The sequence below is a fragment of the Emiliania huxleyi genome, assembly GCF_000372725.1.
Source record: "Emiliania huxleyi CCMP1516 unplaced genomic scaffold EMIHUscaffold_24, whole genome shotgun sequence".
NCBI classification, from domain to species: domain Eukaryota; phylum Haptophyta; order Isochrysidales; family Noelaerhabdaceae; genus Emiliania; species Emiliania huxleyi.
Window position 1 is genome coordinate 818000 of NW_005200250.1, and position 27637 is coordinate 845636.

The 27637-nt window shown below is 67.2% G+C and overlaps 8 protein-coding genes across 8 annotated transcripts; 3 read left to right on the forward strand and 5 right to left on the reverse strand.

Moving 5' to 3' along the window:
* Positions 1-5229: 5229 nt before the first annotated feature.
* Positions 5230-5619, forward strand: EMIHUDRAFT_64653 (hypothetical protein; the record flags this gene model as incomplete). The annotated part of the gene is made up of 1 exon (XM_005778923.1): positions 5230-5619. A coding segment is annotated over one exon (390 nt), but the record flags the coding sequence as incomplete, so codon positions are not given.
* Positions 5620-7965: 2346 nt separating this feature from the next.
* Positions 7966-9693, reverse strand: EMIHUDRAFT_100582 (hypothetical protein; the record flags this gene model as incomplete). Its single annotated transcript, XM_005778924.1, has 1 exon — positions 7966-9693. One exon carries the CDS (start codon positions 9691-9693, stop codon positions 7966-7968), a length of 1728 nt encoding a protein of 575 aa, XP_005778981.1.
* Positions 9694-10305: 612 nt separating this feature from the next.
* On the forward strand, positions 10306-11120 carry EMIHUDRAFT_435101 (hypothetical protein; the record flags this gene model as incomplete). The annotated part of the gene is made up of 1 exon (XM_005778925.1): positions 10306-11120. A coding segment is annotated over one exon (617 nt), but the record flags the coding sequence as incomplete, so codon positions are not given.
* A 2152-nt stretch (positions 11121-13272) lies between these two features.
* Positions 13273-14400, reverse strand: EMIHUDRAFT_353960 (hypothetical protein; the record flags this gene model as incomplete). The annotated part of the gene is made up of 4 exons (XM_005778926.1): positions 13752-14400; positions 13487-13572; positions 13314-13416; positions 13273-13292 (listed from the first exon to the last, which is right to left on the reverse strand). Coding segments are annotated over exons 1-2 (634 nt in total), but the record flags the coding sequence as incomplete, so codon positions are not given.
* A 1705-nt stretch (positions 14401-16105) lies between these two features.
* On the forward strand, positions 16106-18101 carry EMIHUDRAFT_100584 (hypothetical protein; the record flags this gene model as incomplete). The annotated part of the gene is made up of 2 exons (XM_005778927.1): positions 16106-16613; positions 17452-18101. The coding sequence occupies 2 exons, from the start codon at positions 16106-16108 to the stop codon at positions 18099-18101; spliced, it is 1158 nt and encodes a 385-aa protein (XP_005778984.1).
* Positions 18102-20600: 2499 nt separating this feature from the next.
* Positions 20601-21886, reverse strand: EMIHUDRAFT_435103 (FKBP-type peptidyl-prolyl cis-trans isomerase). Its single transcript, XM_005778928.1, has one exon. It carries the CDS (start codon positions 21810-21812, stop codon positions 20952-20954), a length of 861 nt encoding a protein of 286 aa, XP_005778985.1. The 5' UTR covers positions 21813-21886; the 3' UTR covers positions 20601-20951.
* Positions 21887-22333: 447 nt separating this feature from the next.
* Positions 22334-22605, reverse strand: EMIHUDRAFT_353962 (hypothetical protein; the record flags this gene model as incomplete). Its single annotated transcript, XM_005778929.1, has 1 exon — positions 22334-22605. A coding segment is annotated over one exon (272 nt), but the record flags the coding sequence as incomplete, so codon positions are not given.
* Positions 22606-22872: 267 nt separating this feature from the next.
* On the reverse strand, positions 22873-23583 carry EMIHUDRAFT_64651 (hypothetical protein; the record flags this gene model as incomplete). The annotated part of the gene is made up of 1 exon (XM_005778930.1): positions 22873-23583. A coding segment is annotated over one exon (711 nt), but the record flags the coding sequence as incomplete, so codon positions are not given.
* Between the last annotated feature and the right edge of the window lie 4054 nt (positions 23584-27637).

A 27637-nucleotide genomic window follows, 5' to 3' on the forward strand; every position in this document is an offset into this window, starting at 1 on the left:
GACGGCGCGGTGACCCTCGTCCTCGGCGCCGGCAACCAGTCCTTCCTCGGCGTGGTGGACGTGCTGAGCCGCTGCCTCCAGCACGCGGAGCCGGTGCTGCTCAAGTTGCACCCGCTGCGCCCGTGGCTAAGCCCGCCCCTCCTCCTCATCCTGGCGCCGCTCATCGCTCGCAATATCGTCGCGGTGACGCTCGACCGCGGCGTCGAGCAGGCGTCGGCGCTGTGCACGCACCCGCTCGTGGGGCATGTCCACCTGACGGGCAGCGAGGAGACTGCAACCGCGGTCCGCGCGTCGCTCGACCGCGCCGGCCGCCCGCACGTTGGCATCACGTCGGAGCTCGGCTGCGCCACGCCGTGGCTCGTCTCGCCGGGCGCGTGGAGCGGCGAGGAGCTGCGGCACGCGGCCACCCTGATTGCTACGGCCAAAAAGGGGAACGGGGGGTGCAACTGCCTCAGCGCGCAGGTCGTCGTCGTCGCGCGCGACTGGCCGCAGCGCGGTGAGTTCCTCTCCCTCCTCACCGCCACGATCGCCGCGCAGCCAACCGTCCCGGCCTACTACCCCGGCGCCCACAAGCGCCGCGCCGCCCTCGGCGCCCTCTACGGCGCACGCGCCTCGCCCGTTGTCGGCGCCTCCCTGCCGCACACGCGCCTCACCGCCGAGGACGAGGTGCCGCCGGTCGGACTCGAGTCACGTCTCGGCTACACCCGGGCTAGACCTCGGTGACCTCCTCCCTGTAGGTGCTGCTCCTTGACTGCGGCGTGGCGGGCGAGGCGAGCTTCGACGGGGCGGCGCTGCGCACCGAGGCCTTTTGCCCGGCCCTCGCCGTCGTGCAGCTGCCCGGCGGCGCGCGAGGCCCCGCACCGCAGCGCGCCACGACCCCCACCACCCAGCTGCCCGCAGCCCGCACGCGACCGCCGCCCTCCGCTCCGGCGCAGGCGCCGACCCGGGCGAGTACCTCTGCGGCGCGGCGGTCCCCTTTGTCAACTCGGACGCGTGCCTCGGCTCCCTCTCTTGCTCCATCCTCGCCCCGGCCTCCGCGCCGGCGCAGAGCGTCAACGCTGCGGTCGCCGCCCTCAAGTATGGCGCCGTCGGCGTCAACGCCTGGTCGGTGCTCGGCTACATGGCCTCCTGCCGCGGAGGCACGTGGGGCGCCCACCCGGTGTGCGCGGATGAGAGGGACCCTCGCGCGCGCCGGCGGCGCTTCGCTTGGCGCGGCTGTGCGCTGACGGCCCTCCTCTGGACGCCCGCCCCACGCAGGACAGGCCTCGCTCGGGCCTCGGGCGGATCGGCAACGCGTTTGGCGTCGCGCACGCCTTCAAGTCGGTCGTGCGCGGGCCGCCCCTCTCGACGGCGCCCTTCATGGACGCGGCCAAGGCGCCGCCGCCCCTCCTCCTCGACGCGCTGCACGCGGCGCTGTGTGCGCCCTCCGCCGCCCGCGGTGCCGGCCGCCTGCTCGGCGTGCTGCTGCTCCGCATGGGACAGGCCGTCCTCGCCGCCCTCGGCCTCGCGCCCCGCATCCGGTACGGCGCGGCGCTGTGAAGTGGCTAATAATAAAAAGGCGCGAGGTTCGTGTTCGCAACGCGCTTTCGTCGAGCCTTGTGTGCGCCTTGTGAGCGGGCATGTGTGCTCTTGACCCAGGGAGTGTCCAAGGCCCTGAGACGGTCAAACTCTGAGACGAGTTGTCACCTGGGGGGGCCGTCGATCAAGATCGCAGCACGTCCGACAGTAATATGCCGAACCTGATGCCGACTTCGTGTGATAAAAAAAACACTCCTCGTGGGCGCCGCGCGCTATACCTATAGTGTACACAAGGGAAGGCGCGTGCGGGTGCTCGCGTCCACCCACACCCCGTTGGTGTCCAGTCCGAGCCTGGCTGTTCTTCACCGTCGATACACACATACATGCAGTTTTTGATGCCGCTGGCGGAGAGACGGGCATGCGCGCGCAGCACATTCGGTACGTTGCGCGTGTATAATGTCAGGGCGGATGGTTGACTGATCGCGCGTCTCGCCGAAGTTGGAGTTAGTTTTCTCATCGCGGTGACATTTTTTTCTTTTTTAGGGCTTGACTGGGCGGCGGGTTGAGATACAGCAGGCTTCGGTGTATATGCCGCGGCCAGCTTTACTCCTCGTGTGCCTAGCCACTGCGGGCGGAGATCAACCTGCCGAGGCCACGGAAACGATTGCAGTGCCGTCGGCTGGTATTTTGCAGTCGGCTTTTCTCGGCGATGCAGAAGCGGTTCTGGCGTGGCTCGTCGGTGGTGGCCGGGTCAATGAGGGCTTCGACGGTGGTGAGAGGGACGGCGTGACTCTGCTGATGGGCGCCGCCGTCAACGGTCACGAGCGGGTGGTCGACATTCTGCTGCAGCACAGTGCTGAGGTCAACCTGCAGGACGGACACGGCAGCACCGCGCTGATGCACGCCGCCATCGAAGGCCACGAGCGGGTGGTCGAGCTGCTGCTGCAGCGTGGGGTGGAGATCAACGTGCAGGACAGCAGAGGCGTCACCGCGCTGATGGGCGCTGCTCTCAACGGCCACGAGCGGGTGGTCGAGCTGCTGCTGCAGCGCGGCGCTCAAGTCAACCTGCAGAGCCGCATAGGTCGCACCGCGCTGATGCACGCTGCCAGAAAAGGCCACGAGCGGGTGGTCGAGCTTTTGATTCGGCACGGCGCTGAGGTCAACTCGCACGACAGCGACGGCGCCACCGCGCTGATGGCCGTAACTGGCAAAGGCCACGAACGGGTGGTCGAGTTGCTGCTGCAGCGTGGGGCGGAGATCAACAAGCAGAAGAGCGACGGCCGCACCGCGCTGATGCTCGCCGCCACCAACGGCCACGAGCGGGTGATCGACTTGCTGCTTCAGCGTGGCGCAGAGGTCAACCTGCAGGACAGCAATGACTGGACCGCGCTGATGGACGCTGCTCTCAAAGGCCACGAACGGGTGGTCGAGTTGCTGCTGGAGCGTGGCGCGGAGATCAACTTGCGGGACGGCCTCGGCCGCACCGCGCTGATGGACGCTGCTCTCACAGGCCACGAACGGGTGGTCGAGTTGCTGCTTCGGCGCGGCGCTCAAGTCAACCTGCAGAGCAGCCTCGGCGCCACCGCGCTGATGCTCGCCGCCATGCAAGGCAACGAGTGGGTGGTCGAGCTGCTGCTGCAGCGCGGCGCGGATATGCAGACGATCAGCGGGGATGGAAAGACTGCCATGACGCTGGCCAATGAGAAGGGCCACAGTGGGTGTGTTGCGGCCTTTAAAAGGCACCTCGAGGTTGCGAGTGGCGAGTCGACCATCCAAGTCAATGAGCAGATCGCGTTGGCGATTGCAGGAGGCGACGTGACACCGTGATGGCGTGGCTCGACGATGGGGGGCACGTCAACGCAACGTTCCCATCGGATACATATGTAAAAGATATTGCGCTGCTTATGATTGCCGCATCGAACGGCCACGAGCGGATGATCGACTTGCTGCTGGAGCGCGGCGCAGGTATCAACCAGCGGGACAGCGAAGGCGGCACCGCGCTGATGTATGCCGCCCAGAAGGGTCGCGAGCGGGCGACCGGCGTGCTGCTGCAACGCGGTGCAGAGATCGCCTTGCAGGACGACATCGACGGCAGCACCGCGCTAATTCACGCCGCTCGCGCGGGCCATGCGCAAGTGGCTGACATCCTGCTGCGGCACGGCGCGGAGGTCGACCAGCAACGACGACCACCCCCTTCGTCGAAGCACGCAGGCAACGGCACTGCGCTGTTGGCCGCCGCTTCAGCAGGCCACGATCAGACTGTTGAGACGCTGCTGCGGCACGGTGCTGAGATCGACCATCAGGACAGCAGCGGCGGCGCTGCCCTGATGATAGCCGCCATCAACGGCATGTTGACCACCGTCAACTTGCTGCTGCAGCGCGGGGCGCAGGCAAACCTTCTGGACAAGATCAACCAGAGCGCACTGTTGCGGGCCACCATGAAGGGCCATGAGCGCGTGGTCGACTCGCTGATAAGACACGGCGCGGAGGTCGACCTGCAGGTTTCACTCCGCGGCAGAGACGGCTTCACTCCGTTGATGATCGCCGCAAGTCTCAACTACCACACCATTGTACGCAAGCTGCTGCGAGCGGGCGCGGACACGACGGCGCGCGGTGCGAAATCAGGCAATACAGCGCAACAGATGGCCGAGAGGAGGGGTCACAAGGAGAGCTTACAGGCCTTCGAGGAGCACCGCATGGAGTGGTCTGTGATGGACCGGTTACTGTCGTATGGTGGAGCGCTCGTTGTGATCTATGCTTTGAACATCCTTCGGCGACTCTCTCAGCAGGGTCGGAGGCGCTCGCAAAGGCGCCAGCGGACGGGGGAGCGCGTCGTGGCCCTCCTGTCTTCCGACATGCGCCCGCTTCAGGCGATGCTAGCTGCTGCGGCTGGCTGCCTCCTGTCGGCGTGCGAGCTGCTGAAGCAGCATTTCGCCACTCTGCTCGCCGCTGCGCTCATGTCTTTGTTCTGCACTGCGGTGGAAGGCAACGTCATAGCAGTGGTGGAGGCAGGCATACTTGCATCCTGCTTGCACGTCCCACTCGCGAACGTCGTCCTCTTTTGTAACTACTTCATGCTCATCGTACGTAAGCTTCCCATCGGCAAACACGCTCCCGTCGGCACGCCCCCATCGGCAAACACGCTCGCCTGTGTGTTCTTCTTCTGGGCCTCCTTCATCCACATGACGCTTTGGGCAACTGCTCGGCTGCGAGGCGGTGCGAGAGCAGCGGAGCCGGCGCGCGGCCAGCAGCGCGGGCGGTCACGAAGGCGGGGAAGGGATGCGGCGGCGCCAGCGCCGGCGCTGGAGGCGGACGCTGATGCGGAGGCGGCGCGAGAGCGAGCCCGGTTCGAGGAACGGGCAAAGCAGGAGCAACGGGAGGCGGAAAAAGCGGCCAAGGACGCGAGGCGGCGAGAGGCGAACGAGGCCAACCGGCAGATGGCCAAGGCGCGAGAGGCGGCAGAGACCCTCCGGCGCCGGTGGAGCTGGGCGCCGACGAGGTGTGTGAGTTGAGCAGGAGCCGTTCCCTCGCTGCACCTCCCCACCCGCCTTGGCCAGCGCGCCTCTGTAGGTGCTCGGCGCGCTCGAGGCGGCGGTAGAGGTTGGGCGTGGCGGCTTTGGCGTTGTTTATGCCGTGGAGCTGCCCTCGCTACCAGGCTGGGGCCGCGTCGCCGTCAAGCGAGCCTTGTCTGGGGTGGATGCTCCGAAGGTGTTGGACGAGGTGTCCAGCTTGCGGAGGTGCGCGCATCGGAACGTGCTGCCGCTTCTCGGCTATTGCGGCTCGCCCCAGGCGGCTGGCATCGTGACGGCGCTCATGCGAGGCGGCTCGCTCGACGACCACCTCCTGCTCTCACCCGACGCGCGGGCGCGACTGCAGCAGCTCGGCTTCAAAGGCACTCCGGGGCTGTCGTGGTCGCAGCGACTGTCGGCTCTGTGCGACGCGGCGCGGGCGCTGGTGCACCTCCACTCGAACCTCATTCTCCACCGCGACGTCAAGACGGCCAACATCCTGCTCGACGGCGCGCTGCTGCCGCTGCAGACGGCGGGGGGCGAGAGGCGCGTCTACCCCGAGATCACCCGAGATTGCCCTAGATTGCTCTAGATCGCTCGAGAGCTCACTCCTTAGGCGCGTCTACCGCGCCTTCCTCTCCGATGTCGGTCTCGCCAAGGAGCGGGCGGGCGGGTCTATGACCGTGGCGACCAATGCTACAAGCACCATATACTCGACCGGGTTTGCGGACCCAAACTTCCTCGACTCGAACCAGCACTCGGCCAAGACGGACGCGTACGGGATCGGCATCTCGCTGTTGATGGCGTTGACGGGCGGCGAGCCCAGCGGCCTCAAGAGCGTCCACGAGGAGGACATCTGGGACATGGTGGACGGCAAGGAGGGCGCCGGCGGCGGGCTGCTGCGGGCGGCGCGGCAGGCGGCCGGTTGGCCTGAGGAGGCGACGCGAGAGCTGGTCATGGCTCTGCACGGGCTCGTCTACGAGCGTAAGGTGCGACGCCTGCCTCTGCCAGAGGCGCTGGCGGCGTTCGAGGCGGCGCTGCGCTTCGGCGGCGGCGCAGATGCGGGAGCAGCGGCCGCGGCGGCGCCGGCTACGGCCGAAAGACCGACATCGTCGGCTGGCGCCACATCTAGCGGGGCCTCGGCCAGCGGTGCCTCAGGCAGCGCTTCGTCGTCGTCTGGGGGCGGCTCTACCTCTGCGCCGGGCTCTCTGACGCGCGCGGTCGGCGGACTGGCAAAGGTCGCTGTGGCGGGCGGTGGCGACATGTCCTTGGCGCGGCTGCAGGAACGGATCAGCACGGCATACCTGGCTATGATGGGGCAGCTCGAGCGGCGGCACGAGCAGCGGGGAGGCGCGCCGTTGCCCAAGGGCTGCAGCGAGGAGGAGAAGATCAACGCGTTCGCGCCGCGCAGCGCCGGGCCGCTCTGCGACTCCGCGCACACCCTGCGGCGCTGGTACAATGCGTGATGAATGAGTGCGCGACACGCATGTTGCGAGCAGCGTTGTTGATGTTCTGCGCGTCGCCACAGACGGCGGCGCGTGAGAGCTGTTGCGAGTGGTGCTGGGCGAAGCCCCGGGCGCTGCACCTGCAGGAGGCTGTGCCGTAGTCGGTGCGGTCGACGGCGCTCGGGCTGCCAACCTCTTTGGCGAAGTTGAAGATGATTCTCTTGGTTGGCGGCGCGATGCCGCCCTGGCTTTCGACGAGACAAATCTTGACGATTCCGTTCTTGACATGGAGCGCGTCGCAGTACTGTCCCTTGTGCTCTTTGACCCAGCCTTTGCCGGTCGCATGGACGAGCGGGCCCTGTGACTTGTGGCCGCGCTCTTTGCACCCAAGAACCTTGAGCAAGGTTTGGTCGAGGGTGCCGCCGAAACCAAATTTGTGGCCCAGTGACGCACAGCATCCGCCGTGTGCCGCCGAGCCCTGCCCAGCCTGCCTCGTCTTTGTGAGCACTCGCTTGCTTTTTCGGAGGGCTACGAAGCCTTCACACTCCAAGGGCTGCTTTGTGAGAAGCCTTCACACTCCAAGGGCTGCTTTGTGAGACACTCGAAGACTGGGTAAGCAGTAGAGGTCGATACTCGACGCGTACCACATGGTCTGTGTCGCTGTCGGCACGCTGTCGACAGGACGTCGAGCGACACCGGTGGCAGTGCCACCCAGGAGCGGTCGGGCGGCCCGTCATGAGAGAGCCACCATGTGATCCGTATGATGATTCCTGACAACCGCTTCAGTCAACTTTCGTCACAGTTTCCGCTCTGAGAGGAGCTGCGGGTCAGTTCGACAGCTGGAGCTGTGTCGCCGGCGTGCGGCGGCCTGCCTCCGGAGGTGCCTCTGAGGTGGACATTTTTTGGTCACCGTGAGAGAACGCGTTCGAATTTTCACTCGGGAACTTCGACTTCGCACGCGCACCGGCCAGGGCTACAATAGTGCCAGTGAGGCGGAGGCGCGAGTCGGAAGGCCGCGACCGTGATTTGGTGCCTTCTTTTTTTTTTACAATCGCTGTGAACCCAGCCACGTATGGTGTACAACAGCGGTGTACAACAGCGGCGGTCCTACGCGCGCTACGGGGTACCGGTACACCTCAGACGCACGTACCTCCAGTGTGTGCGCGCTGTACGCGCAGATACGAGAGATAGCAGAGTCCAGAGAGGAGAGAGGGCCTTTAGGCGTTAGGAACGTGTGTCATGTGAGCACAGTGGTCCGCACAAAGAGCTCTCACAGAGGAGACGCTCGACGTTTACGACGAGGCCAAGTCCGTTAAGAGAGCTAAAACTACTTAGTTATTATAGTACAGTTGACATCAGCGTTCACCACTCCGAGAGGTCAGGCTGGGCTCAGAGATCAGAGTACGCACGTATGGCAAGATGAATGGAGGCTCTTGACGTCCCCATTAATCACTGCCGCCCGACCCATTTGTACAGGGCCACAAACAGCGTCTTTAAGTTGACGGGTTGGAGGGAATCCCCGCCCGTGCCGGGAACAGTTCGTCCGAGTCATGCGGGAGCCAGGTGTCCCAGCTCGCGTCAAATCCGAGGAAGCGCACCTTCGCCTTGCGTGCGCGGACCGCGATCACCTTGGCTTCCCACCTAGCAGTGGGGTGGTCTGGCGGCGCCCATGCCACCTCCACCGCCTCACCCTTGGTCCGCTTCGTCGAGCGCCACAATGCGGAGGGCCGCTCCTCGTAAGGGCGCAGCTGCGTGAGTGGCCTCCACTCGTCTTCACCCTCGTCCTCGTACCCGCGATAGCGCACGAGCACCAGCCCGTTGGCGGCGCTGAACGCCAGCGCGTCGGCCTGCCACCACGCGTGGCGCATCTCGTCCGCATTGTCGAGCTTGTTGTCGTCCGCCCACCCCTTGGCCTCGAGCCCGTCGCGCCCGCCCAGTAATGCTCGGTAGAGTGCCTGCCAGTCGCGCTGAACGCCGGGCAGGGCACCCTGGAGGCGAACCCGGCGGCTGAGCGCAGAGCACCAGAGCTGAGCGCGGTGCCGCGTGTACACCTCCAAGAGCGCAGCGCAGGCGGCGGCGCACGCCACGAAGCTGGCCGGCGGCGCGCTGGCTGCGAGGTGCTCGAGCACGAGGGCGTGTATCTCGGCGGGCAGACCCATCAGCCGCTGCACGCGCCGTCCGTGGATGAGGTTGTGCCTGGGCCGCGTCCTTGACGCCGTCGCTGGTTGTGCCTCTCTACTCCCTTCTACGGCTGCATTCGACATCTCGACCGTCTGGCGCCCCGCGTACTCGTCCTCCGCTGCATCGGTCGCAGCCGATGCCTCCGCGCCAAGATGGCGCGCGTACAGCAGCGCACCCTCCTGCGCCGTCGCGGCGTAACCGATGTACTGCTTTGCACCGCGCACCCATTTGTTCACGTTAAAGCCTCCCTTCGAGTTTGCGTACACGCCTTGGAACCCGGTGCTGGAGCGCGACGAGCGCACCAGTGTCAAGCCCTCTGCCGCCGCTGCCTGCTCCGCCTCCGCCGCCGTCATAGACTCGGCCGCCGCCCCTGCCGCCGCTGCCGCCGCTGCTGCGGACGCCACCGTTCCGAGCTTGCGCGCGTAAAGCAGCGCTCCCTCCTCCGCCGTCGCGGTGCAGCCAATATGCTGCGTTCTACCATCAACCCAGCGGCTCACCGCAAAGCCGTTGCCTTTCGAGATTGCGCACACGTTTTCGAACCCGCTTCTGGAGCGCGACGAGCGCACCAGTGTTAAGCCCTCTGCCGTCGCTGCCTGCTCCGCCTCCGCCGCCGTCATAGACTCGGCCGCCGCCCCTGCCGCCGCTGCCGCCGCCCCTGCCGCCGCTGCCGCCGCTGCTGCGGACGCCTCCGTTCCCAGCTTGCGCGCGTACAGCAGCGCTCCCTCCTCCGCCGTCGCGGTGCAGCCAATGTACTGCGTTCTACCATCAAGCTTGCGCATCACCCTAAAGCCTCTCCCCTTCGACCTTGCGTACACGCCTTCGAACCCGGTGCTGGAGCGCGACGAGCGCACCAGTGTCAAGCCCTCTGCCGTCGCTGCCTGCTCCGCCTCCGCCGCCATCATAGACTCGGCCGCCGCCCCTGCCGCCGCTGCTGCGGACGCCTCCGTTCCCAGCTCGCGCGCGTAAAGCAGCGCTCCCTCCTCCGCCGTCGCGGTGCAGCCCTCTGCCGCCGCTGCCTGCTCCGCCTCCGCCACCGTCATCTCGTGGTTGGCCACCAAACGCAGGGTTCGAGATGATTGGGGGTAGGGTAGGGCGCGGCGTAGAGGCTCAGCTACCACGTGGGACGTCCGTTACACGCCCAAATGGAGGGGTAGGGGGGTAGGGGGGTATAGGGGTCTCCACCCCCTGACTCCTCGAAAAAGAAAGAAAGAAAACAGACAACCCAAGGGAGGGATGGGAGGACGTCACGCCGCCACCACACAGGGATTTTAAGGAGAGGAGTGTGGTGCTAGCCGTCGCCCACCCTAACCCTTGGTCGTCTGCCTCTTTCTATATCTCCCTTCGCAGTCTTCCCTCCGTCCCTCGCCGATTCTCGCTGCAACCTTCATGCCACCTCGCGGTCGTCCCACTCTCGTCGTTCTCCCTCCTGTCGTCCTCGAACCCAGACACTCCGCGCATGGGATCGGGCCGGTTATTTCTTTTCGAGACGCGTTTCCCTCTACTCAGTAAAAACGAAACGGCAAGGAAGCAACCCGAGCGCTCGAGCATCTCTTGGACGCTATTTCGTGCTTAAACATAGCTCACACCGCGTCTGCACAAGCCGCCGATGGTGCGCTGCCGCCGCCGCCGCACAGCGTCTAGCACCAAGCCACCGATGGTCCAGCAGCCGATCCAGAAATCGCACAGGCTGTCACGCAAGGCGGCGCAGCGCCGCTGGGAGAGTCAGCCGTGGGAAGCCTGGGACTCGCCAGAGACGGCTGCGGGAGCTCCGAGCCCGTACGCCAACCTCAAGACAAAGTCGCAGCCGGCACCTCTGTATGTGGGCAACCGCAAGGCGCCAAAGCGCTTCCGCACTATGTGCCGAGCACAGCACAAGACGCCCTATGTGCTGAGCACAGTCACGCCAAGCAGCACAGACGGAGGCTCTGCTCTCACCGACGAAGAGGTCTTCTTTGAGGACGAGCAGGGCGGAGAGAGCGAGGAGGACAAGATCACCGCAAGGCGCTGCATCATCCGCGGAGCAAAGCTAGTAGATGCAGCCATTCGCAAGCGCAAGCGCGTTTTGGTCCACTGCTACGCCGGCCAGAACCGCAGCGCCTCCATCTGCGCGGCCTATTTCATCCTATACGCGGGGTGGACTCCCGGCAAAGCAATCAAGCACGTCCGCCACCGCGTCGAGGTTGCCCGAGAGGTGCTCGAGGTCATCGACAATGCTGTCTTTGAGCAGATCCTCAAGAAGCTCAAGCCAGGCAGCGGGAAGACGAAGTGAACACAGTTGCTTTGTCAGCTGACATTGATCATTGTCCACACACACAAAGAGCACACAGCACACACGTGCACAGGAGTGGAGTAGTCACAGGAGCAGCACAGGAGTACCACACGCGGCCTCGCTTGTTTGTGATTTGTGATTTGTGTTGACTAGTCAGTATTGACGTATTTTGCGAGCACAGCTTTTGAGCAGTCTCGAGCGGACAGGACACAGCTCACAGGTTGAGCCACATGAACAACGGGCGATTGGTCCCGCGACGGCGAGCTTGCGAGTTTTTTCCACATCAACAGCGAAGAGCGGAGCTCTCTAGGCTAAAGCCGTAGAGGACACACACCCAGGTACGTAGAGCCGTAGAGAACACTGTACGAATCTCGAATGTTTGGACATATGTGCACATGCGGTGTGTCTTGGGTGAGCCAAGCATCTTGGCGTGGCGATCGGCAGTCGCCGGCTCACAACGTCACATGGACTGTGTGAGCCTCGTTGGCGGGTCTCTCCCCTGCAGCTTGAGCGCCGCCGCCAGTGCGTCCACAAACGCGGGCGGTCCGCCGACGGCAACGCGCGAGCCCGGCGGCATGCTCTCGACGACCCGTGCCGGGGCCGGCCGTCCTCGGGCGAACGACACGCGCAGCTCGCCTGGGGCCGCCGCGCCGTGGCCAGCAGCCCGTTGCCCCTGCGACACGGCCGCACGGCGCGGGCTGCCCAACATCTCAGCGCCTCCCGGCTCGGCGCCGACGAGGGCTCCCCCGACGTAGGCGCGGGGCGAGGCCGAGCGGGACGGAGAGCGCGCCATTCCGCGGAGGCAGCGGTGCAGCGAGAGAGCGGCCGAGTGGAGGCGGAGCGCCGCCGCCGCGCCGACGTAGGCCGAAGCGAGGGCGGCGAGGAAGCCCAGCCCGCCCGAGAGAGAAGTGGGGACGCGTGCCCGCGAGAGAGGCGCCTCGTCCGACGCCCAGAGCAGCGGGAAGGCGACGGCGTACATCACGACCAGCGCCCCCAGCATCGAGGAGACCTCGAGCGCCTGCAGGCTCTCTCCGGCCCCGCCTCCGCGCGAGGGCGGCGGGATGTCGTGCGGCGCGGCGGCGAGCCGGACTGTCAAGCCGTCCGTCTCGAGGACGCGGACGGGGCCGGCAGACAACAAGTCTCGCGCGCCCGCCAGAGCGCGAGAGGCGACGGCGCCGCCGCCGCTGCTCTTCCCCTCGCGCTGCCCCCCGCCAGGACTGCTCGCGTCAGCCCGCCCCGTTCCTCCGCCCCGTCCCTCGCTGCCGGCCCGACCGGGCCGAGGGGCGTCGGCGGTGGTGGTCGCCCTCGCAGACAAGGCCGCCTCGTCTGGCACAGTGTCGAGCGCTGCTCCAACCACCGCCATCTCCTCCGGCGCGGTCTGCGAATGGCTGCGATGGCGGCCGCCGCCGCCGCCGCCGCCGCCGCCGCCGCCGCCCGTGAGGTGTATCTCGGTATGGAGCCACGGCAGCGAGGTCTCGCCTGTCGAGCGGTTGCGTGGCAGCATCGCGCCGTCGAGCATCTCGAGCGCACCCAGCTGCCTCACGACCACAACGAGGCGCACGTGCGCGTCCGAGGCGACGCGCCCGCGAGCGAGCCTCCGCAGCAGACCGACGAGCGGCGCGACGCCGGAGCCAGCGCCCACGAGGAGGGTGGGCACGCCGTGGCGTGCCGCCGCCTCAGTCTCGAGCAGGGCGGGGGGCGGGGGGAAGGGGCCGACGCAGCGCACACGCAAGGCGGACGGGCGGACAGCCCCCGACTCCACCGCGTCGGAGGGGTCGCCCTCACCAGCCCGCTCGAGCAAGGCGCGAGTCCACCGGCGCGCAGGGGAGACGTGCACCAGCAGCGCGCGCCGCCCGTCGGGCGCGACCAGGTCGCCGGCGATCGAGAAAGGGTGCCACTGCCACCGCCGCAGCGATGGCAACGCCAGCTGGACTGTGCCGCCCTCCCACCGCGGACCCTGCTCGGCGGCGCCGCCGCCGCCAAACGGGCAGCCGTGTGGAGAGCCTGCTCCGCCCTCCTCCGTGCTGGGGCGGCTCGCGCCGTGAGCTTCGGAGGCCGGCGAAGTGGCGAGCGGCGCACGCGGCGGCGGCAGCGGCACGAGCAACGTCACGACGGCGCCGCCCCTCGCCGTCGCCGCGGCGGCGGTGCCAGAGCCCAGGTAGTGGGAGCGCAACGCCGCGTCCGCCGCGAAGAAGACGACGAGCGGGGCGCACCTACTCGCGCAAAGCCGGCGGGGGCTCGCGAGCGCGGTGGGGGGAGGCGCACACCCTGAGCGGTGCGGCGCGGGCCAAGCGAGCAGCGCGGGCCAGTGTGTGCAACCGAAGAAGAAGAAGGCGAAGTGGAGCTGGTGGGCGCCGTAGAATGCAAAGTACCGCCGCCGCCGGAAGCGCGGCTGCGAGGCGGCCCAGAGCAGCGCGCCGCAGGACCAGCTGATCAGCCCTGCGAGGTTGTTGATCCCGGTGCAGCCGGCGCAGTCCAGCCAGTCCGATAGCTCCTGCTCACAGCATCGGGTGTGAACGGCGCCTGCTCTGGGCCGCCGCCGTCCCCTCCCGCCGAACGGGCGCCTCGACAAGCTTCTCGAGCGACTCGGAGAGCCAGGCGGAGAGGTAGCCGACGGCGTGCAGCGAGAGCAGAGCCATCATGCCGTGCCCTGCGAGGCGGAGACGGCAGCAGCTGCGGCGAGTATTGACGGGCACCGTGCAGCTCCCGCTCCCCCCGAACACAAGGGCAGAATGGCGGGGTTTGAGGTTGCGGCGCTCGCGGTGGACAACGCCCTCCCCCCCCCCCCCGCCCCCTCCCTCCTCTCGCCCTGTGTGGGGAGGCGCGCGCCAATCGCCCTGTGGAAGCCAATCGACTCCTCGTACGTGCGGCCGGCTGCCCGCCATAGAGACGAGCTGCGTGACAAGGGCAGGCCGAGGTACGCCATGGGGACGAGCGCGCCGACGCCCGCGTAGAGCGACACCTTGCGCAGCGCCTTCCTCCAGTCGGGGCAGGCGGACGCGTCCCACGGGCAGTCTCCATCCCTCGACAGCCGCCGCCTCGCGCCGACCACCCAGACGGCGATGCCGAGGCAGACCACGTCTGCGTGCAGAAAGGCTGCCAGCAGCGAGGCGTCCCTCCGCATAAGCGAGAGACAGAGGGTGAGCGCGCCCGTCGCCGCCGCAGTGACGAGCGCGAAGTGCCCGCCCCACGGGCCGACGGCGCTCCCCGACGGCGCGATGCAGGCCACGGCGAGGCAGCACCACAGCACCGCGCGGCACAGCAGCAGCAGGCGGTGCTGCTCCTTCTGGAGGCATGCCAGCAGCCAGCTCCGGCCCACGGACCACAGGGCGAGACCAGCATTTGCTGTGCGGTGCGGAGCCTTGACAGAGGCCATGCGATGCGGCTCGGGCCCATGCAGCAGAGCGCCTTCTCCCAACGCCTCGATGTGCTCCGCGGCAGCACACGCCATGGAGGCGCCGACGATGGCGGCTGTGAAGGCCACAAAGAGGGCATAGTAGTATGGGTCGCCGCTCAAGAGCTCATCCCACTTGCGGACCGTGTCGTCGTACCAGGGTGCAAACGGTGTGGCGACAATCACGAGCGAGGCCACGGAGAGGAGCAAGGCGAGCAGGCGAGTGAGGAGCGTAGCCCGGCGGCGTGCGATGGACATGCGGCAACGAGAGCCCGCGCGGGCACGAGGAGCTTTCCGCTCGGACCAACGGCAACAGCGATCGTCGATTGCCGAGAGCTCGGCGACACGAGCCGAGGGATAGCGTCGTCGATTGGCCTTTCGGTGAGACGCGAGAGGTGTCCGAGAGGTGGAAAAACTGTCAACGATATCGAGGGTTGGGGCTCTTTGCGGGGTATGGTGCGCCGACAGAGCATACCCCCCACCTGCTGACAGACCAGCAGCCCCACACCAGGTATGACAGACCGTGCAGACTACCGTGGTCAGCACCATACCCCCCCCCCCTGGGCCCGACCCTATATTTGTACCATACCATGCCCCGCCAAAAGTTGGAACCCAGCAGAGGGTCGCGGGTGTGCGCCGAGGACGAACTGCCTTCCGCCCGCACTGCGCCTTCGAATCGTCCAAAGTAAGTTAGCTCGCATGTGTATGGATATCTGGTTGTAGAATGGTGAATGCTGGCGTGTGCGCGAAAGATACTGAACTACTGAACTAACTAGCTGAACTCGACCCTTTCCTTCGGAGGGGGTATCGCGTATCCCATCCCACACATCGATCTGCGCGCGGGCCTCTCCTACCATCAGGTGTCCAAGTTATCACAAAGACATCCTGGTGGTGCTACCCCGGTTGGACACGCTGGCATTTCGAGATGGATGCGTGAGCACGTCAACGGCGAGCGAGGGCATCGTGGCGACGCTCAATCGGTCGTCCTTCTTCTCCTCTCCCGACTTTTCAGATCTGATTGGCGAGATCGCGTCGATGGGCGTCAACTTCGGTGGCGTTGCCGAGTCATCACACCCGTGACGGCGGCGGCGCCAGAGGAGGTAGGAGCAGAGCACGAGCAACAACGCCCCACTCGCAGCGGCGCCGCAGACCCACGCGACGGGTCCAGGGCCCTGCGGATCCTCGAGCGGATCCACTGCCTGGGTGGCTGGTGCTGGTGCCGATGGCGGCGGCGGCGAGGGCTGTGGAGGCAGCGGAGGTGGCGGCGAAATCGCATTGGGTGGGGTTGGGCGGGCTGCACTGACGAGGTCGCCAGACGTGACTCCCGCAGCGAGCCCTGTTGTGAGCGTAAGCCCAAACCCGACCGCCAGGCGACGCTGGCGCGATGGCGTGCCGAGGCTCTGCACCCGGTACGCCTTGTACGTGAAGCTGACACGTTGGCCGATCACACTAGACTCGAGCGCGTCAGACCGGTGTTTGAGTAGTATCGCGCTTCCTGGCCGGACGAAGCTCAAGTAGCACTCCACAAAGATCACCACATCGCCCTCGTCGGCGTCGCTCATTAGCCGCATTGCCTTGGTCGACTCCGGGCAGGTCCGGGACGAGGGCAGAGGGGTAAGCGGTGGCGGTGGCCGCGGCGGCAGCGAGGGCGGCGTTGGCGGAGGCGGGGAGGGCGAGGCGGAGGGAGGCGGTTGGGTCGGCGGCGACAGTGGCGGCGGCGGCGAGCTTGGTGGGGCGAGCTGGCCAGGAGACAGAGGCGAGGGTGGCGGCGGTGATGGAGGCGGCGACAATGGCGTTGGCGGCGGAGGGGAGGGCGGCGAGGCGGAGGGGGGCGGTTGGGTCGGCGGCGACAGTGGCGGCGAGCGTGGTGGGGCGAGCTGGCCAGGAGACAGAGGCGAGGGTGGCGGCGGTGATGGAGGCGGCGACAATGGCGTTGGCGGCGGAGGGGAGGGCGAGGCGGAGGGGGGCGGTTGGGTCGGCGGCGACAGCGGCGGCGAGCGTGGTGGGGCGAGCTGGCCAGGAGACAGAGGCGAGGGTGGCGGCGGTGATGGGAGGCGGCGACAATGGCGTTGGCGGCGGAGGGGAGGGCGAGGCGGAGGGGGGCGGTTGGGTCGGCGGCGACAGTGGCGGCGAGCGTGGTGGGGCGAGCTGGCCAGGAGACAGAGGCGAGGGTGGCGGCGGTGATGGAGGCGGCGACAATGGCGTTGGCGGCGGAGGGGAGGGCGAGGCGGAGGGGGGCGGAGGGGAGGATACGACGGAGGATGGCGGCGGCGAGGGCGACGAGGGTGATGGCGAAGGTAGCGTCCATTCGATGCTGATGCTAACCTCGCCCCCCCTGCCGTATGTTCCAAGGCTCAGAGGAAAGGGCAGCGTCGTTATGAAAGGTCTGTCAACTTGCAGAGCAGCATAGCCGACGAGGCCGTCGATGCTGTCCCAGACGCCGATGTTGCTGTCCCAGACAGTAAGCACCATAACATCTCCATCGGCCACCGGATATTCGCAGCAATATGGCGGCTGCCATTGTGGCTCGACACTGCTCCGGACTTCCGCAGTTGCGCACGCATGCACGCAGGAAGAGTAGCCGGGGTCGCAGAACTCGAAGAGTACGTTGACCTGTGGGGCTGCGACGATAGGATCAGGGTTGATGCGCGCGCTGTGGACACAGACTCGGAGTGGCATCATCGGAGCCGACGATGGCGCAAGGGATGTGGACCGGCGTCTCCTCGGAATGCCCAGCAAATGCAGCCAATCGAATCACGCTTCGGCACCGTTTGGGTACTTGAAAGAGGCCAAGGGCACAAGACACCAGCGCCGGTGCTATGAAGCGGTAACCAAGGTGGTCAACAAGCTGCGAGACCGGCCTTAGCTGTTGGTTGGAGAGGTTCGACTACCGTCCACCTCCACGTGCCGAGCGAGAGCCGCGTGCGGATGAGGTGGAGAGACTGAGAGCCTCCCGCGGCCCACTGCCAGCCGCACTTGAGAGTGGCGAGGCCAGGCAAACTCCGGAGGCCGACGAATCACTTGTGGATGCAGTCAGCAGCGGCACCGCAGACCCCAGTGGGGCTGATGGCGCGCCTGAGGAGGAGGAGGCGCAGGGGTCAGCGCTGGCGGGGCCCCCAGTAGAGCCACTGGCAGGTGGCGCCACTGGAGGCGAGAAGGAGGAAGTGGGCGAGGCGGTGGAGCAGGATGGCCGGGACGAGGCGCTGGGCGACGAGGAGATGGAGGTGACAAACGAGGAGAAGGAGGGAGAGGAGGCGCAAATGAGCGACGACGAGGTGGAGGCGGAGGCCGAGGTGGAAGCGCAGGTGGAGCAGGAGGCGGCGGAGGAGGCGGCGGAGGAGGCGGAGGAGGCGGCGATGAGCGAGGACGAGGTGGAGGAGGTGGCGCCGCCGCTTCAAAGCTCCGCCGCTGACGCTGATACGCTCGAAGGCGGCGACGTGCAGATCTCCGCTGCATCAGGCGCCCGTCTGTCGATAGTCGCCCAGAGATGCCCTAACTTACTGCCTCTGGTTTGCATGTGCCTGCTGCCCGAGCACCTGCCGCACCAGCGGGCGCTCTGCCCGCTCCACTCCTTCTATGCGACCAAGAGGCTGGTCGCGGCGCCCGTCGATGGCAACGAGGCGGCGTTGCCCGAATTGCTACTGCCTCATCTGCGACGCGTGTGTCCGAGTGCGGCCATTGGCGGGGCGGCGATCCAGCGAATTGCAACGCGCACGGCGACAGCGCATTCTGGCGCCAGAAGCGCGTCACCGCCAAGCGACAGCGCACGCGGGCAGCGCAGGTGACGCAGGCACGCCTCCCGTGCAGCACGCCGGGCTGCTCCCGCGAGGCGTACCATGATGGCCTCTGCTCGACCGAGAGGGCGGCCGGGCGCACGCGCTCCGTCGGCTGCGGCCTCTCGCTCTCCTTAGCACTCGCCACAGCAATGGCCGCTCCCGCCCGCCTCTCTCGCCCGTGTTTGATGGCGACGTCGTGCCTCTCGGCTTGCCCCCTTGCCCCAACCTAGCACGACCTTTTTTGTGAGTCGTTGTGTGTGTTCACCCTTGGGTTTCTTGCCGTCGTCCCAGCTGTGTGCTGGGGCGGGTCCCCAAGGGTGAATTGTGTGTGTAAATGTGTTGTGAGACAAGGTCCAGGAGCACCTTTGAAACTTCGTACTGTGGTGGGATGTGTGTATGCGGCGACTGACGACGGCAAAAATGCAGCCCCGCCCCTGGCCTCTGTTAATTTTTACCTCCAGCTTTGGGTGCACACGGGACTTTACGTGAGCGCGCCAACAGATAAGACGAGTTAGGGGGGGGAGGAGCGCCGGCCGCCTTGGATTCTCACGCGGAGCGGCTTGAGACCTCTTTGAGAAATTATTACTGCCGGATAACGGCTCTTAAATGCAAACGCAATCAATGTGATTGGTGTGCCATGCAAGACAACTGTCGGCTGCTTCGTCGGACCCCACGTCCCCACACCCCCATGGAGGACAGTGAGTGAGTGAGTGCACACCACACACACACGTATCATCACGACCACGGCGCTAGTGGCAGCTCCTCGGCCCGACGTTGTCGACACAGCCGCGTCCAGATCGACCCGCGCCGCCGCGGTGCGCGGAGGCTGCTAACTTTAAAAATCCGTCTTATCCTTTCGCCTGCGGAAACGGCCAGCTTTCCCTAGATGTCCCCAGCCGGAAGCTCCGACGATGTTAACCTCTAGTGGGGGTCGGACCTGCGCATCTTCGCTATGCCAGAGCTTAGAGGGGGTCCGGAGGCTGCGCTCCAGCTACTGCGGACGCGCTCCGCGCGCGTCACAAGCCTCCGCCGGGGAAACGCGCCGCGCCGACCAATGGCTGGACAGCCGCGGACGAGCTCGAGCTCATCATGCGACGCTGGCGCGCACTACTGGTCGGCGGCAAGATGGGCGAGATCACTGTTGGAAAACGCAAAGCCGACGCGTGCAAAAAGCACTCCCAACGACTCAACAAGTACCTGCACGAGAACATCCCGTCTCGAGTCGTCGAGGACAACTGGAATGTCACCGCCGCACAGCTCAGTCCCGACCCCGTGCGTGTTGCAGTGATGGATTGCACTGACCCCGACTGGACAAAAAATTCTTTTTCCTTGGCGGCAACGCGATGGCGGCAAGGCCTCTCTGCGCGCCCGCCCTCGCCACGCCGAAGACCAACCGACGTCGGACCGCGGTGAGACCACGCCGCCCCCCGCGCCCGCCCGCGCCCGCAGCGTGAACACATACGCGCGTCCCTCACCGCACGGAAACATACGCGCCAGCCGCGCAGCAGCCTCACATGCAGCGCCGACCGCATGCTCGCGCCCTGGGCCGCCGACGACCCGGTCGGGCGGGCTGCGCGGCCGCCGTACACCATCAGGCAGGCGCGCGACCACTCGCAGCGCGCCGCAGCCCACCGCGCAGCCCTGCCAGCCAAGCCTGCGCCTCAAAGCTGCACAAACAGGCGCACAACAGAGCACAGCGCACAGCACAGGGGCTGCGCTCTCCCCCCCCCGCTGAGGCACCAATTCCGGTCGGCCCTTTTCTGCGGGATGAAGTGAACGTTGAAATAGTGCATCTGTTTAGTACTCGACCGTTGCTGACAGTAGTTGGGTTCGTTTGCAACCGTTTTTGGTTGCTGCAGCGATGACAATTGCTGTCAATGCCAGTACCAACCCACCATCTCTGCTGTGCAATTGGATACGGCAGAGGTACGCGCTACGCCGTTGCGTGTTGGGCTCATAAATTTTGTTGGGCTGGCCTCGAGGCCAGCAGGGTGAGCAAATTATGCCAGGGGTTCGAGTTCACTGCGGCAGGGGAGAGCGTGCCGCAGTTAGTATACGCAGACGACTGCCTGCTGTTGAGTAACGATATAGCCACGATGCAGCTCGCGCTCGAGTGCGCCTGGCTGGTCACCAAAATATGCGGAAACAGCCTACAGGTGAAAAAGAAGAAGAAGTCTGCATGGTCCGCGACCTACTGGAAGGAGGGGACGGAAGTGGACGTGACGGGGTACGAGATGAAGATGCCATGGAGGACCCGTCGCCAGACGACGCAGGGCAGAAGACGGTGAGGCGGAGCAGACGCGCAGGGTGAGACGAGGGAGGGAGCAGGACTTTGCGGAGATCAGCAGGAGGATGTACGAAGAGATTAGGAGCAGCAGGGACCCGAGGGACCATGTGGAAGACGGCTAGTGCTAGTCCCCCATCGGGAGGACGACCCCGGCTAGTCGCCGACCACACCCACAAAGAACCCTGCACAAAGATCGCAAGGGCGGGGGCCTGTTCCTTTTTACCCATCTCACAGTAGAGAGGTGTCCGTTTTTATTTATTTATTTAGCAGCCGCTGCCATAGTGTCAAGTGTGACACGCACGGGTGTCGGTGGTAGCGAGTGAGCCGCGCGCGCGCGCGCGCGCGGCGCGGCGCGGCTCGGTGGGAGTCGTGATGTGTCGCACAAGGGATTCGATCAACGCCCGTCGGAACACTCACAAACATCGAAATTGTTATCGTGGGTGGCGTAATTGACGTGTAAGTCTGTGCTGGCGCGCTAATGGCGCGTTTGATATTGGGATGGTGTGAACTCGCGCCATGGCTCGTCCATCATCGAGAGGTCTGCCCCTCGCTGGGTGTCACTCTAGCCTCTCCTAGCTAAACATCCTAGCCGCCACCGCCTTCTCGGCCTTCTTCGCCTCGGCCTCGCGCCGGCCGCACTCCGCAAAGGCGTCGCGCACCGCGCGGTCCTTTGGGTCCGCGGTGGCCGCCGCGCGCAGGTCGGCCTTGGCGGCAGCAAAGTCGCCCCCGTGCATGCGCGCGGTCCCGCGGCGGTAGAGCGCCTTGACGGAGGCGGGCTCGACGGCGAGCGCCTTGCCCGCCGCCGCCTCCGCGAGCGCCCACTCCTTGAGCTTTAGCGCTGCGGCGGCGGCATTGAGCTGGCACGAGAGCAGCAGCGCGCGCGCCGGCTCTGCCGACTCGCCCTCCACGTACGACGCCGCGTCGACGTACAGCTCGTACGCCTCGTCGTTGCTCCCCGCCTTGAGCGCGGCGGTGCCCTTCTCCTTGAGCTCCGCCGCGGTCGCCTGCTTGCCCGCCTCGTCGAGCTCCCACTTCTGCTTGCGCTCCTCCTTCCAGCCAAAGAGCTCAACCTCAAACTTCAGCGTCGCCCCGGCGGGGATCTTTGGCGGGTGCCCGCTCTCGCCGTACGCGTAGTCGTGCCTGCATGTCAGCGTGCAGACCTCGCCCTTCTTCATCGTGCAGATGCCCTGGTCCCAGCCCTTGATGACCTGCCCGACGCCAACCTTAAACTCAAAGAAGCCGGGCCGGTCGCGGGACGAGTCGAACTTGGAGCCGTCGAGCAGCGTGCCGACATAGTGGACCTTGACCTTTGAGCCGACCGGCGGAGAGCCGGACGAGGCATCGCCCTCGGTGACCAGCTCCTTGAAGAGGCCACCGTCCTGGTCATGAGAGATGTCGACGCCGGGCGCGTCCTCGAGCGGGGCCAAGGCCATGCTACTCGTATGAGGCGGCGAGGTGGTGCCACTAGTGGTGCCACTAAGGCCTCGTCGCCAGCGCTCTGGAGCAGTCGAGAAGCGGAATAAAGAAAGTTTTCTGGGCTGTATTGTAAGAATTCTTTAGCGGGAGAAATACGAGAGTGGGACGACCGCGAGGTAGCAATAAAGGTGGAGAATAGGTGGGGCACTGCAAAGAGAGATAAGAGACGACGCCCAAGGGTGGGCGACGGCTAGCACCACACTCCTCTCCTTAAAATCCCTGTGTGGTGGCGGCGCCGCGGCCAGAAGGGACGTCGGTGGCAGAAAGGCACAGCCGAGACGGCGGCCGAGCACCCAGCGGCCATCGCACGCGAAGACAAGTCATTACAGAGACCTTGATTGCGAAGAAAATTCCACACCACGTACGAGAACTAGACGTACGAAACGGAATCAGCTACGGGCCGCTGGCGCCGCCTCCTTCGCCCCGCGGCCTCCCCCGCCCACCCCGCCCACCCCGCCCACCCCGCCCACCCTGCCCACCCCGCCCACCCTGCCCACCCCGCCCACCCCGCCCGCCGCGCCCGCCGCGCCCGCCGCGCCCATCGACCACCGCCGCGCCACTAGCGGGCAGTGGGTGTGGCACAGCGCGAGTGGGTGGCTGGTGGACAAACGTCATCTGCGCCGCCACCAGCCGCCCAATTGCGGCGATGGGCAGCGCCGGCTGGCGGCAGGCCGGGCAGTTGGTGTCGCGCTCCAGCACGCGCGGCACACATGTCTCGCAATACAGCGCGTGGCCGCACGCGAAGCGGACCGAGCGCGGCGCGTCCCAGCAGAGGTCACACAGGCGCTCCTCGGCCCCAGCCGTCTCCTCCACCTCCCCCGCCGCTTCGACTAGCGCCTCCAGCCGCGGCAATGCCTCTGCGAGCGGCATCCGCTTCTTCTTCCGCTCGTATGCCAGCCCGACCACGAGCCGCGTCAGCTCCTCGGCCTGCGCCGCCGACCAGCCCGCGTCGGCCGCCGCGATGCCCTCCGCCGTGTCGGGCTCCTCCAACTCATCCTCGCACGCGTTGAGCAAGCCGACGGCGCCGCGGCCGGTCAGGCTGACGAGCAGCGTGATGCCGAGTGCGAAGCCGTCAGTGAGCTGCGAAGCCTGGTTGTCCAGCGATATGATCGGGTCCATGTAGCCGGGCTTCCCAAAGATACGCTGCGTCGACAGGTGCGAGACCTGTCCATTGCTGCCGGCCGTCGCCTCTGCCGCGCGCGCGAGGCCCACGTCGGCGAGGTATCCGTTGCCGCGCTCGTCTAGCATGATGTTGCCCGCCGAGACGTCGCGATGAAGGATCATCGGAGAGAGCGTGTGCAGGTAGTGCAGCGCTCTCGCCGCGTCGCGCAGCACGCGGAGCCGTGCGGCGGAGGAGAGCGGCGGAGGCGGCGTCTCGAAGCCGAGCATGCGGAGCCGCTGCAGCGCGGCTGGAGCGCGGTAGAGGCGGTCCTCGAGACTGCCGCCGCGGCAGAGGGGGTAGACGAGGCACGCTCTCGCCGGTGCCAAGCAGACGCCGAGCAGAGGAAGCAGGGACGGGTGGCACGCCGCGCTGAGCGTGCGCACCTCGCTCTGCAGCTCGGCAAGGCCTTGGGCGCCGACACCGACCAGCGCCGTCTTGACCGCGAACCCGCAAGCAACGCGCGGGAGCGACGGCAGCGCGTCGGCGCGGTAGACGCGCCCAAAGCCGCCCTCGCCCACCTTGCAAACCTCGGCAAAACCGTCGGTCGACGCGATGAGCTCGTCGAGAGGGACGGCGGCGGGCGGCGCGGCGGCGGCGGCGAGGGCGGCGACACTCGCCGCCGCCTCCACTGCCTCCACTGCCGCCGCCGCCGCCTCTGCTGCCGCCGCCTCCGCTGCCGCCTCCGCTGCCGCCGCCTCCGCTGCCGCCTCCGCTGCCGCCGCCTCTTGAGCCTCCACCGCCGCCACTGCCGCCACTGCCGCCTCTACAGCCGCCGCTTCCGCCGCCGCCTCCGCCGCCGCTGCTGCCTCCGCTGCTGCCTCCGCTGCCGCCCTCTCCCTCGCCTCTTCCCTCTCCCTTACCGCCTCCTCCCTTAACCGCGATGCCGCCTCCGCCTCCTCCGCCGCCCGCGCCGCCGCAGCCTCTGCTACCACCCGATCCTCTTCCTCCGCCACTCTCGCCTCCTCAGCCGCCCGCGCCTCCTCCGCCGCCCGCGCCTCCTCCGCCTGCTCCGCTGCCCGCTCCACCGCCCGCGCTGCCGCCGCTGCCTGCCTCGCCGCCTTCTCCTCCTTCTGCCGCTGCCGCTTCAGCGCCCTGGCCTCGCGGGTCTTTTGCTCCGCGACGAGCAACAGCAGCTCGACCACCCGCTGGTGGCCTTGGGTGGCGGCGTCCGTCAGTGCGGTGCCGCCGCCGCTGTTCTGCAGGTTGATCTCCGCGCCGCGCCGTATCAGCAGCTCGACCACCCGCTCGTGGCCGTAGTTGGCAGCGCACATCAGCGCGGTCCAGCCGTCGCTCTCCTGCATGTTGACCTCAGCGCCGTGCTGCAGCAGCAAGTCGACCACCCGCTCGTGGCCGTAGCTGGCGGCGGTCATCAGCAGCGTGAGGCCGCTCGCCTTGCCTCTCTTGTACGTCGCGTCGGCCCGCCCGCCGCCCTCGAGCCACGCCAGCACCGCCTCCTCCTCGCCTCGCTCAACCGCTGCCACGACCGCATCGGGGGCCGCGACACCGCTCGACGCCCGCCCCGCCGCCACCGCTGGAGATAGCGTCTCCGCGACTCTCGATCCAGCCGAGGAAGCGCCGCCGGGGGAAGCGCCGCCTGTGCCTCCGCCGCCGGCTGCCGCCGCAGTGGGCCGTCCCGCCACGACCGACTCCTGGACGTGCTGCCGGAACGCCTCGACGCACTCGGCGTGGCCCTCCTCCTTGGCCAGCTGCAGCGCCGTGCTCCCGTCAACAGTGCGTGACGCCGTGTCAGCGCCCGCCCGCAGCAAGCGCCGCACGACGGATGGGTGGTTGAAGAGGGCGGCGATCATGAGCGCGGTGCAGTCGATGCTGTCCTGCAGGTTGACCTCCGCGCCGTGCCGAATCAGCAACTCGACCACCCGCTCGTGGCCATCCTGGGCGGCAGTCATCAGCGCGGTGCAGCCTTTGCTGTCCTGCAGGTTGAGCTGCGCGCCTTGCCGAGTCAGCAGCTCGACCAGCCGCTCGTAGCCTTTGCCGGCGGCGAGAATCAGCGCGGTGTAGCCGTTACGGTCCTGCAGGTTGATCTCCGCGCCGCGCTGCAGCAGCAAGTCGACCACCCGCTCGTGGCCTTGGCTGGCGGCCCACATCAGCGCGGCGCCACCGACGCTGTCCTGCAGGTTGAGCTCCGCGCCGTGCCGAATCAGCAGCTCGACCACCCGCTCGTGGCCTTCGCGGGCGGTGCACATCAGCAGCGTGAGGCCGCTCACGCCGCCTCTCTTGTACGTCGCGTCGACCCGCCCGCCGCTGTCGAGCCACGCCAGCACCGCCTTCTCCTCGCCACGCTCCGTTGCTGCCACGACCTCGTCGGAGACTGCCAAGACACCGCTCGACGCCCGCCCCGCCGCCACCGCTGGAGATAGCGTCTCCGCGACTCTCGATCCAGCCGAGGAAGCGCCGCCGGGGGAAGCGCCGCCGGGGGAAGCGCCGCCTGCGCCTTCGCCACCGGCTGCCGTCGCCGTGGGCCGTCCCGCCAGCACCTCCTGGACGTGCTTCTTGAAGGCCTCGACGCACTTGGCGTGGCCCTCCTCCTTGGCCAGCTGCAGCGCCGTCTTGCCGTTCTCAGCGCGCGCCGCCGTGTCTGCGCCCGCCCGCAGCAAGCGCCGCACGACGGCGGGGTGGTCGAAGAGGGCGGCCCACATCAGCGCAGTGAAACCGTCGCTGTCTTGCAGGTTGACTTCAGCGCCGCGCCGCAGCAGCAGCTCGACCATCCGCTCGTGGCCTCCGACAGCGGCATACATCAGCGCGGTCCAGCCGTCGCTCTCCTGCATGTTGACCTCAGCGCCGTGCTGCAGCAGCAAGTCGACCACCCGCTCGCGCCCTTCCTGGGCGGCAGCCATCAGCACAGTCAAGCCGTCGCTGCTGTGCAGGTTGATCTCAGCGCCGCGCCGTATCAGCAAGTCGACCACCCTCTCGTGGCCTTGGCCGGCGGCGAACATCAGCGCGGTGAGGCCGTTGCTGTCCTGCAAGTTGACGTCAGCCCCACGCTGCAGCAGCAGCTCGACCACCCGCTCGTGGCCGTTGAAGGCGGCGCCCATCAGCAGCGTGACGCCGCTCACGCCGCCTCTCTCGTACGTCGCGTCGGCCCGCCCGCCGCCCTCGAGCCACGCCAGCACCGCCTTCTCCTCGCCACGCTCCGTTGCTGCCACGACCTCGTCGGAGACTGCCAAGACACCGCTCGACGCCCGCCCCGCCGCCACCGCTGGAGATAGCGTCTCCGCGACTCTCGATCCAGCCGAGGAAGCGCCGCCGGGGGAAGCGCCGCCGGGGGAAGCGCCGCCTGCGCCTTCGCCACCGGCTGCCGTCGCCGTGGGCCGTCCCGCCAGCACCTCCTGGACGTGCTGCCGGAACGCCTCGACGCACTCGGCGTGGCCCAGCTGCTTGGCTAGCTGCAGCGCTGTCTTGCCGTCCTCAGCGCGCGCCGCCGTGTCTGCGCCCGCCCGCAGCAAGCGCCGCACGACGGCGGGATAGCCGGACAGGGCGGCGTTCATCAGCGCGGTGACGCCGTCGCTGCTCTGCAGGTTGACCTTCGCCCCGTGCCGCAGCAGCAGCTCGACCATCCGCTCGTTGCCGTTGGCGGCGGCGTACATCAGCGCGACGTTGCCGTCGCTGTCCTGCAAGTTGACCTTCACCCCACGCCGGAGCAGCAGCTCGACCACCCGCTCGTGGCCGTAGCGGGCGGCGCCCATCAGCAGCGTGAGGCCGCTCACGCCGCCTCTCTTGTACGTCGCGTTGACCCGCCCGCCGCCCTCGAGCCACGCCAGCACCGCCTCCTCCTCGCCTCGCTCAGCCGCTGCCACGACCGCATCGGGGGCTGCCACGACACCGCTCGACGCCCGCTCCGCCGCCGCCGGCGACAGATTACCGGGATGCACCCGCACGCTCTCGCCGCCGCCCTCGAGCGCCACCGCGTACCGCCCGCCCTCGAAGCTCCCCGCCACGCCCCGCCGCCCGTTCAGCTCGGGGCGGGAGGAGAGCCCGCCGAGCACGACTCGCTGGCCGAGCAGCGGCGCTGGCTCGCCCGTGTGCACCATGGAGCGCGGGCCGATTTTCGATTTCTTTTGGTGCGCAACCGTCCGACCTAATTGAAAGAAAACAAAGCACGCGCCGCAGCGCGGCGCGCATACCCGATCACGATTGCGCTGCGCGGAAGGCAGCGATGTAGTCGTCTAGCGGTTCGCCGGGGAGTTGCTTGCTTGCGGAAGGACGACGAACGAGGAGGAGGTATCCGTTGAAGTGTCCGTTGAGGAGGCGTTCGGCGCAGTTGACATGCGATATGCCGATTCCACCTCTCGCAGGTAGTTGTACCGGTCGTTAAGACTGCAGACGGCGCTTTTGTACCAGACTGCAGTCGGCATAATTGCGCCTGCCTGCAGCAGCCGGAGCAGAGTAGCGTGTCGGCCGCGCTGCCCTCGACTGCGGCGGTGCGCGGCGGGCTGCAGTGCCCGCGCTGCCCCCCTGCGGCGGCGGCAGGGCCTTCCTCGGCCTTCTCGGGAAAAAGATTTTTTCGCGCGATGTCTGTGGTTGTAAGCAGTCAGGCCCGAGAGCGATATGCCATGCGGGTGTCCGCGTTTGTTTTTGTTGACAAAATAACTCGGGGGCACA

What these genes read in the sequence shown, in the direction of transcription:
- EMIHUDRAFT_435103 (XM_005778928.1), bottom strand. Translation starts at nt 21,812, where the DNA reads ATGGCCTTGGCCCCGCTCGAGGACGCGCCCGGCGTCGACATCTCTCAT.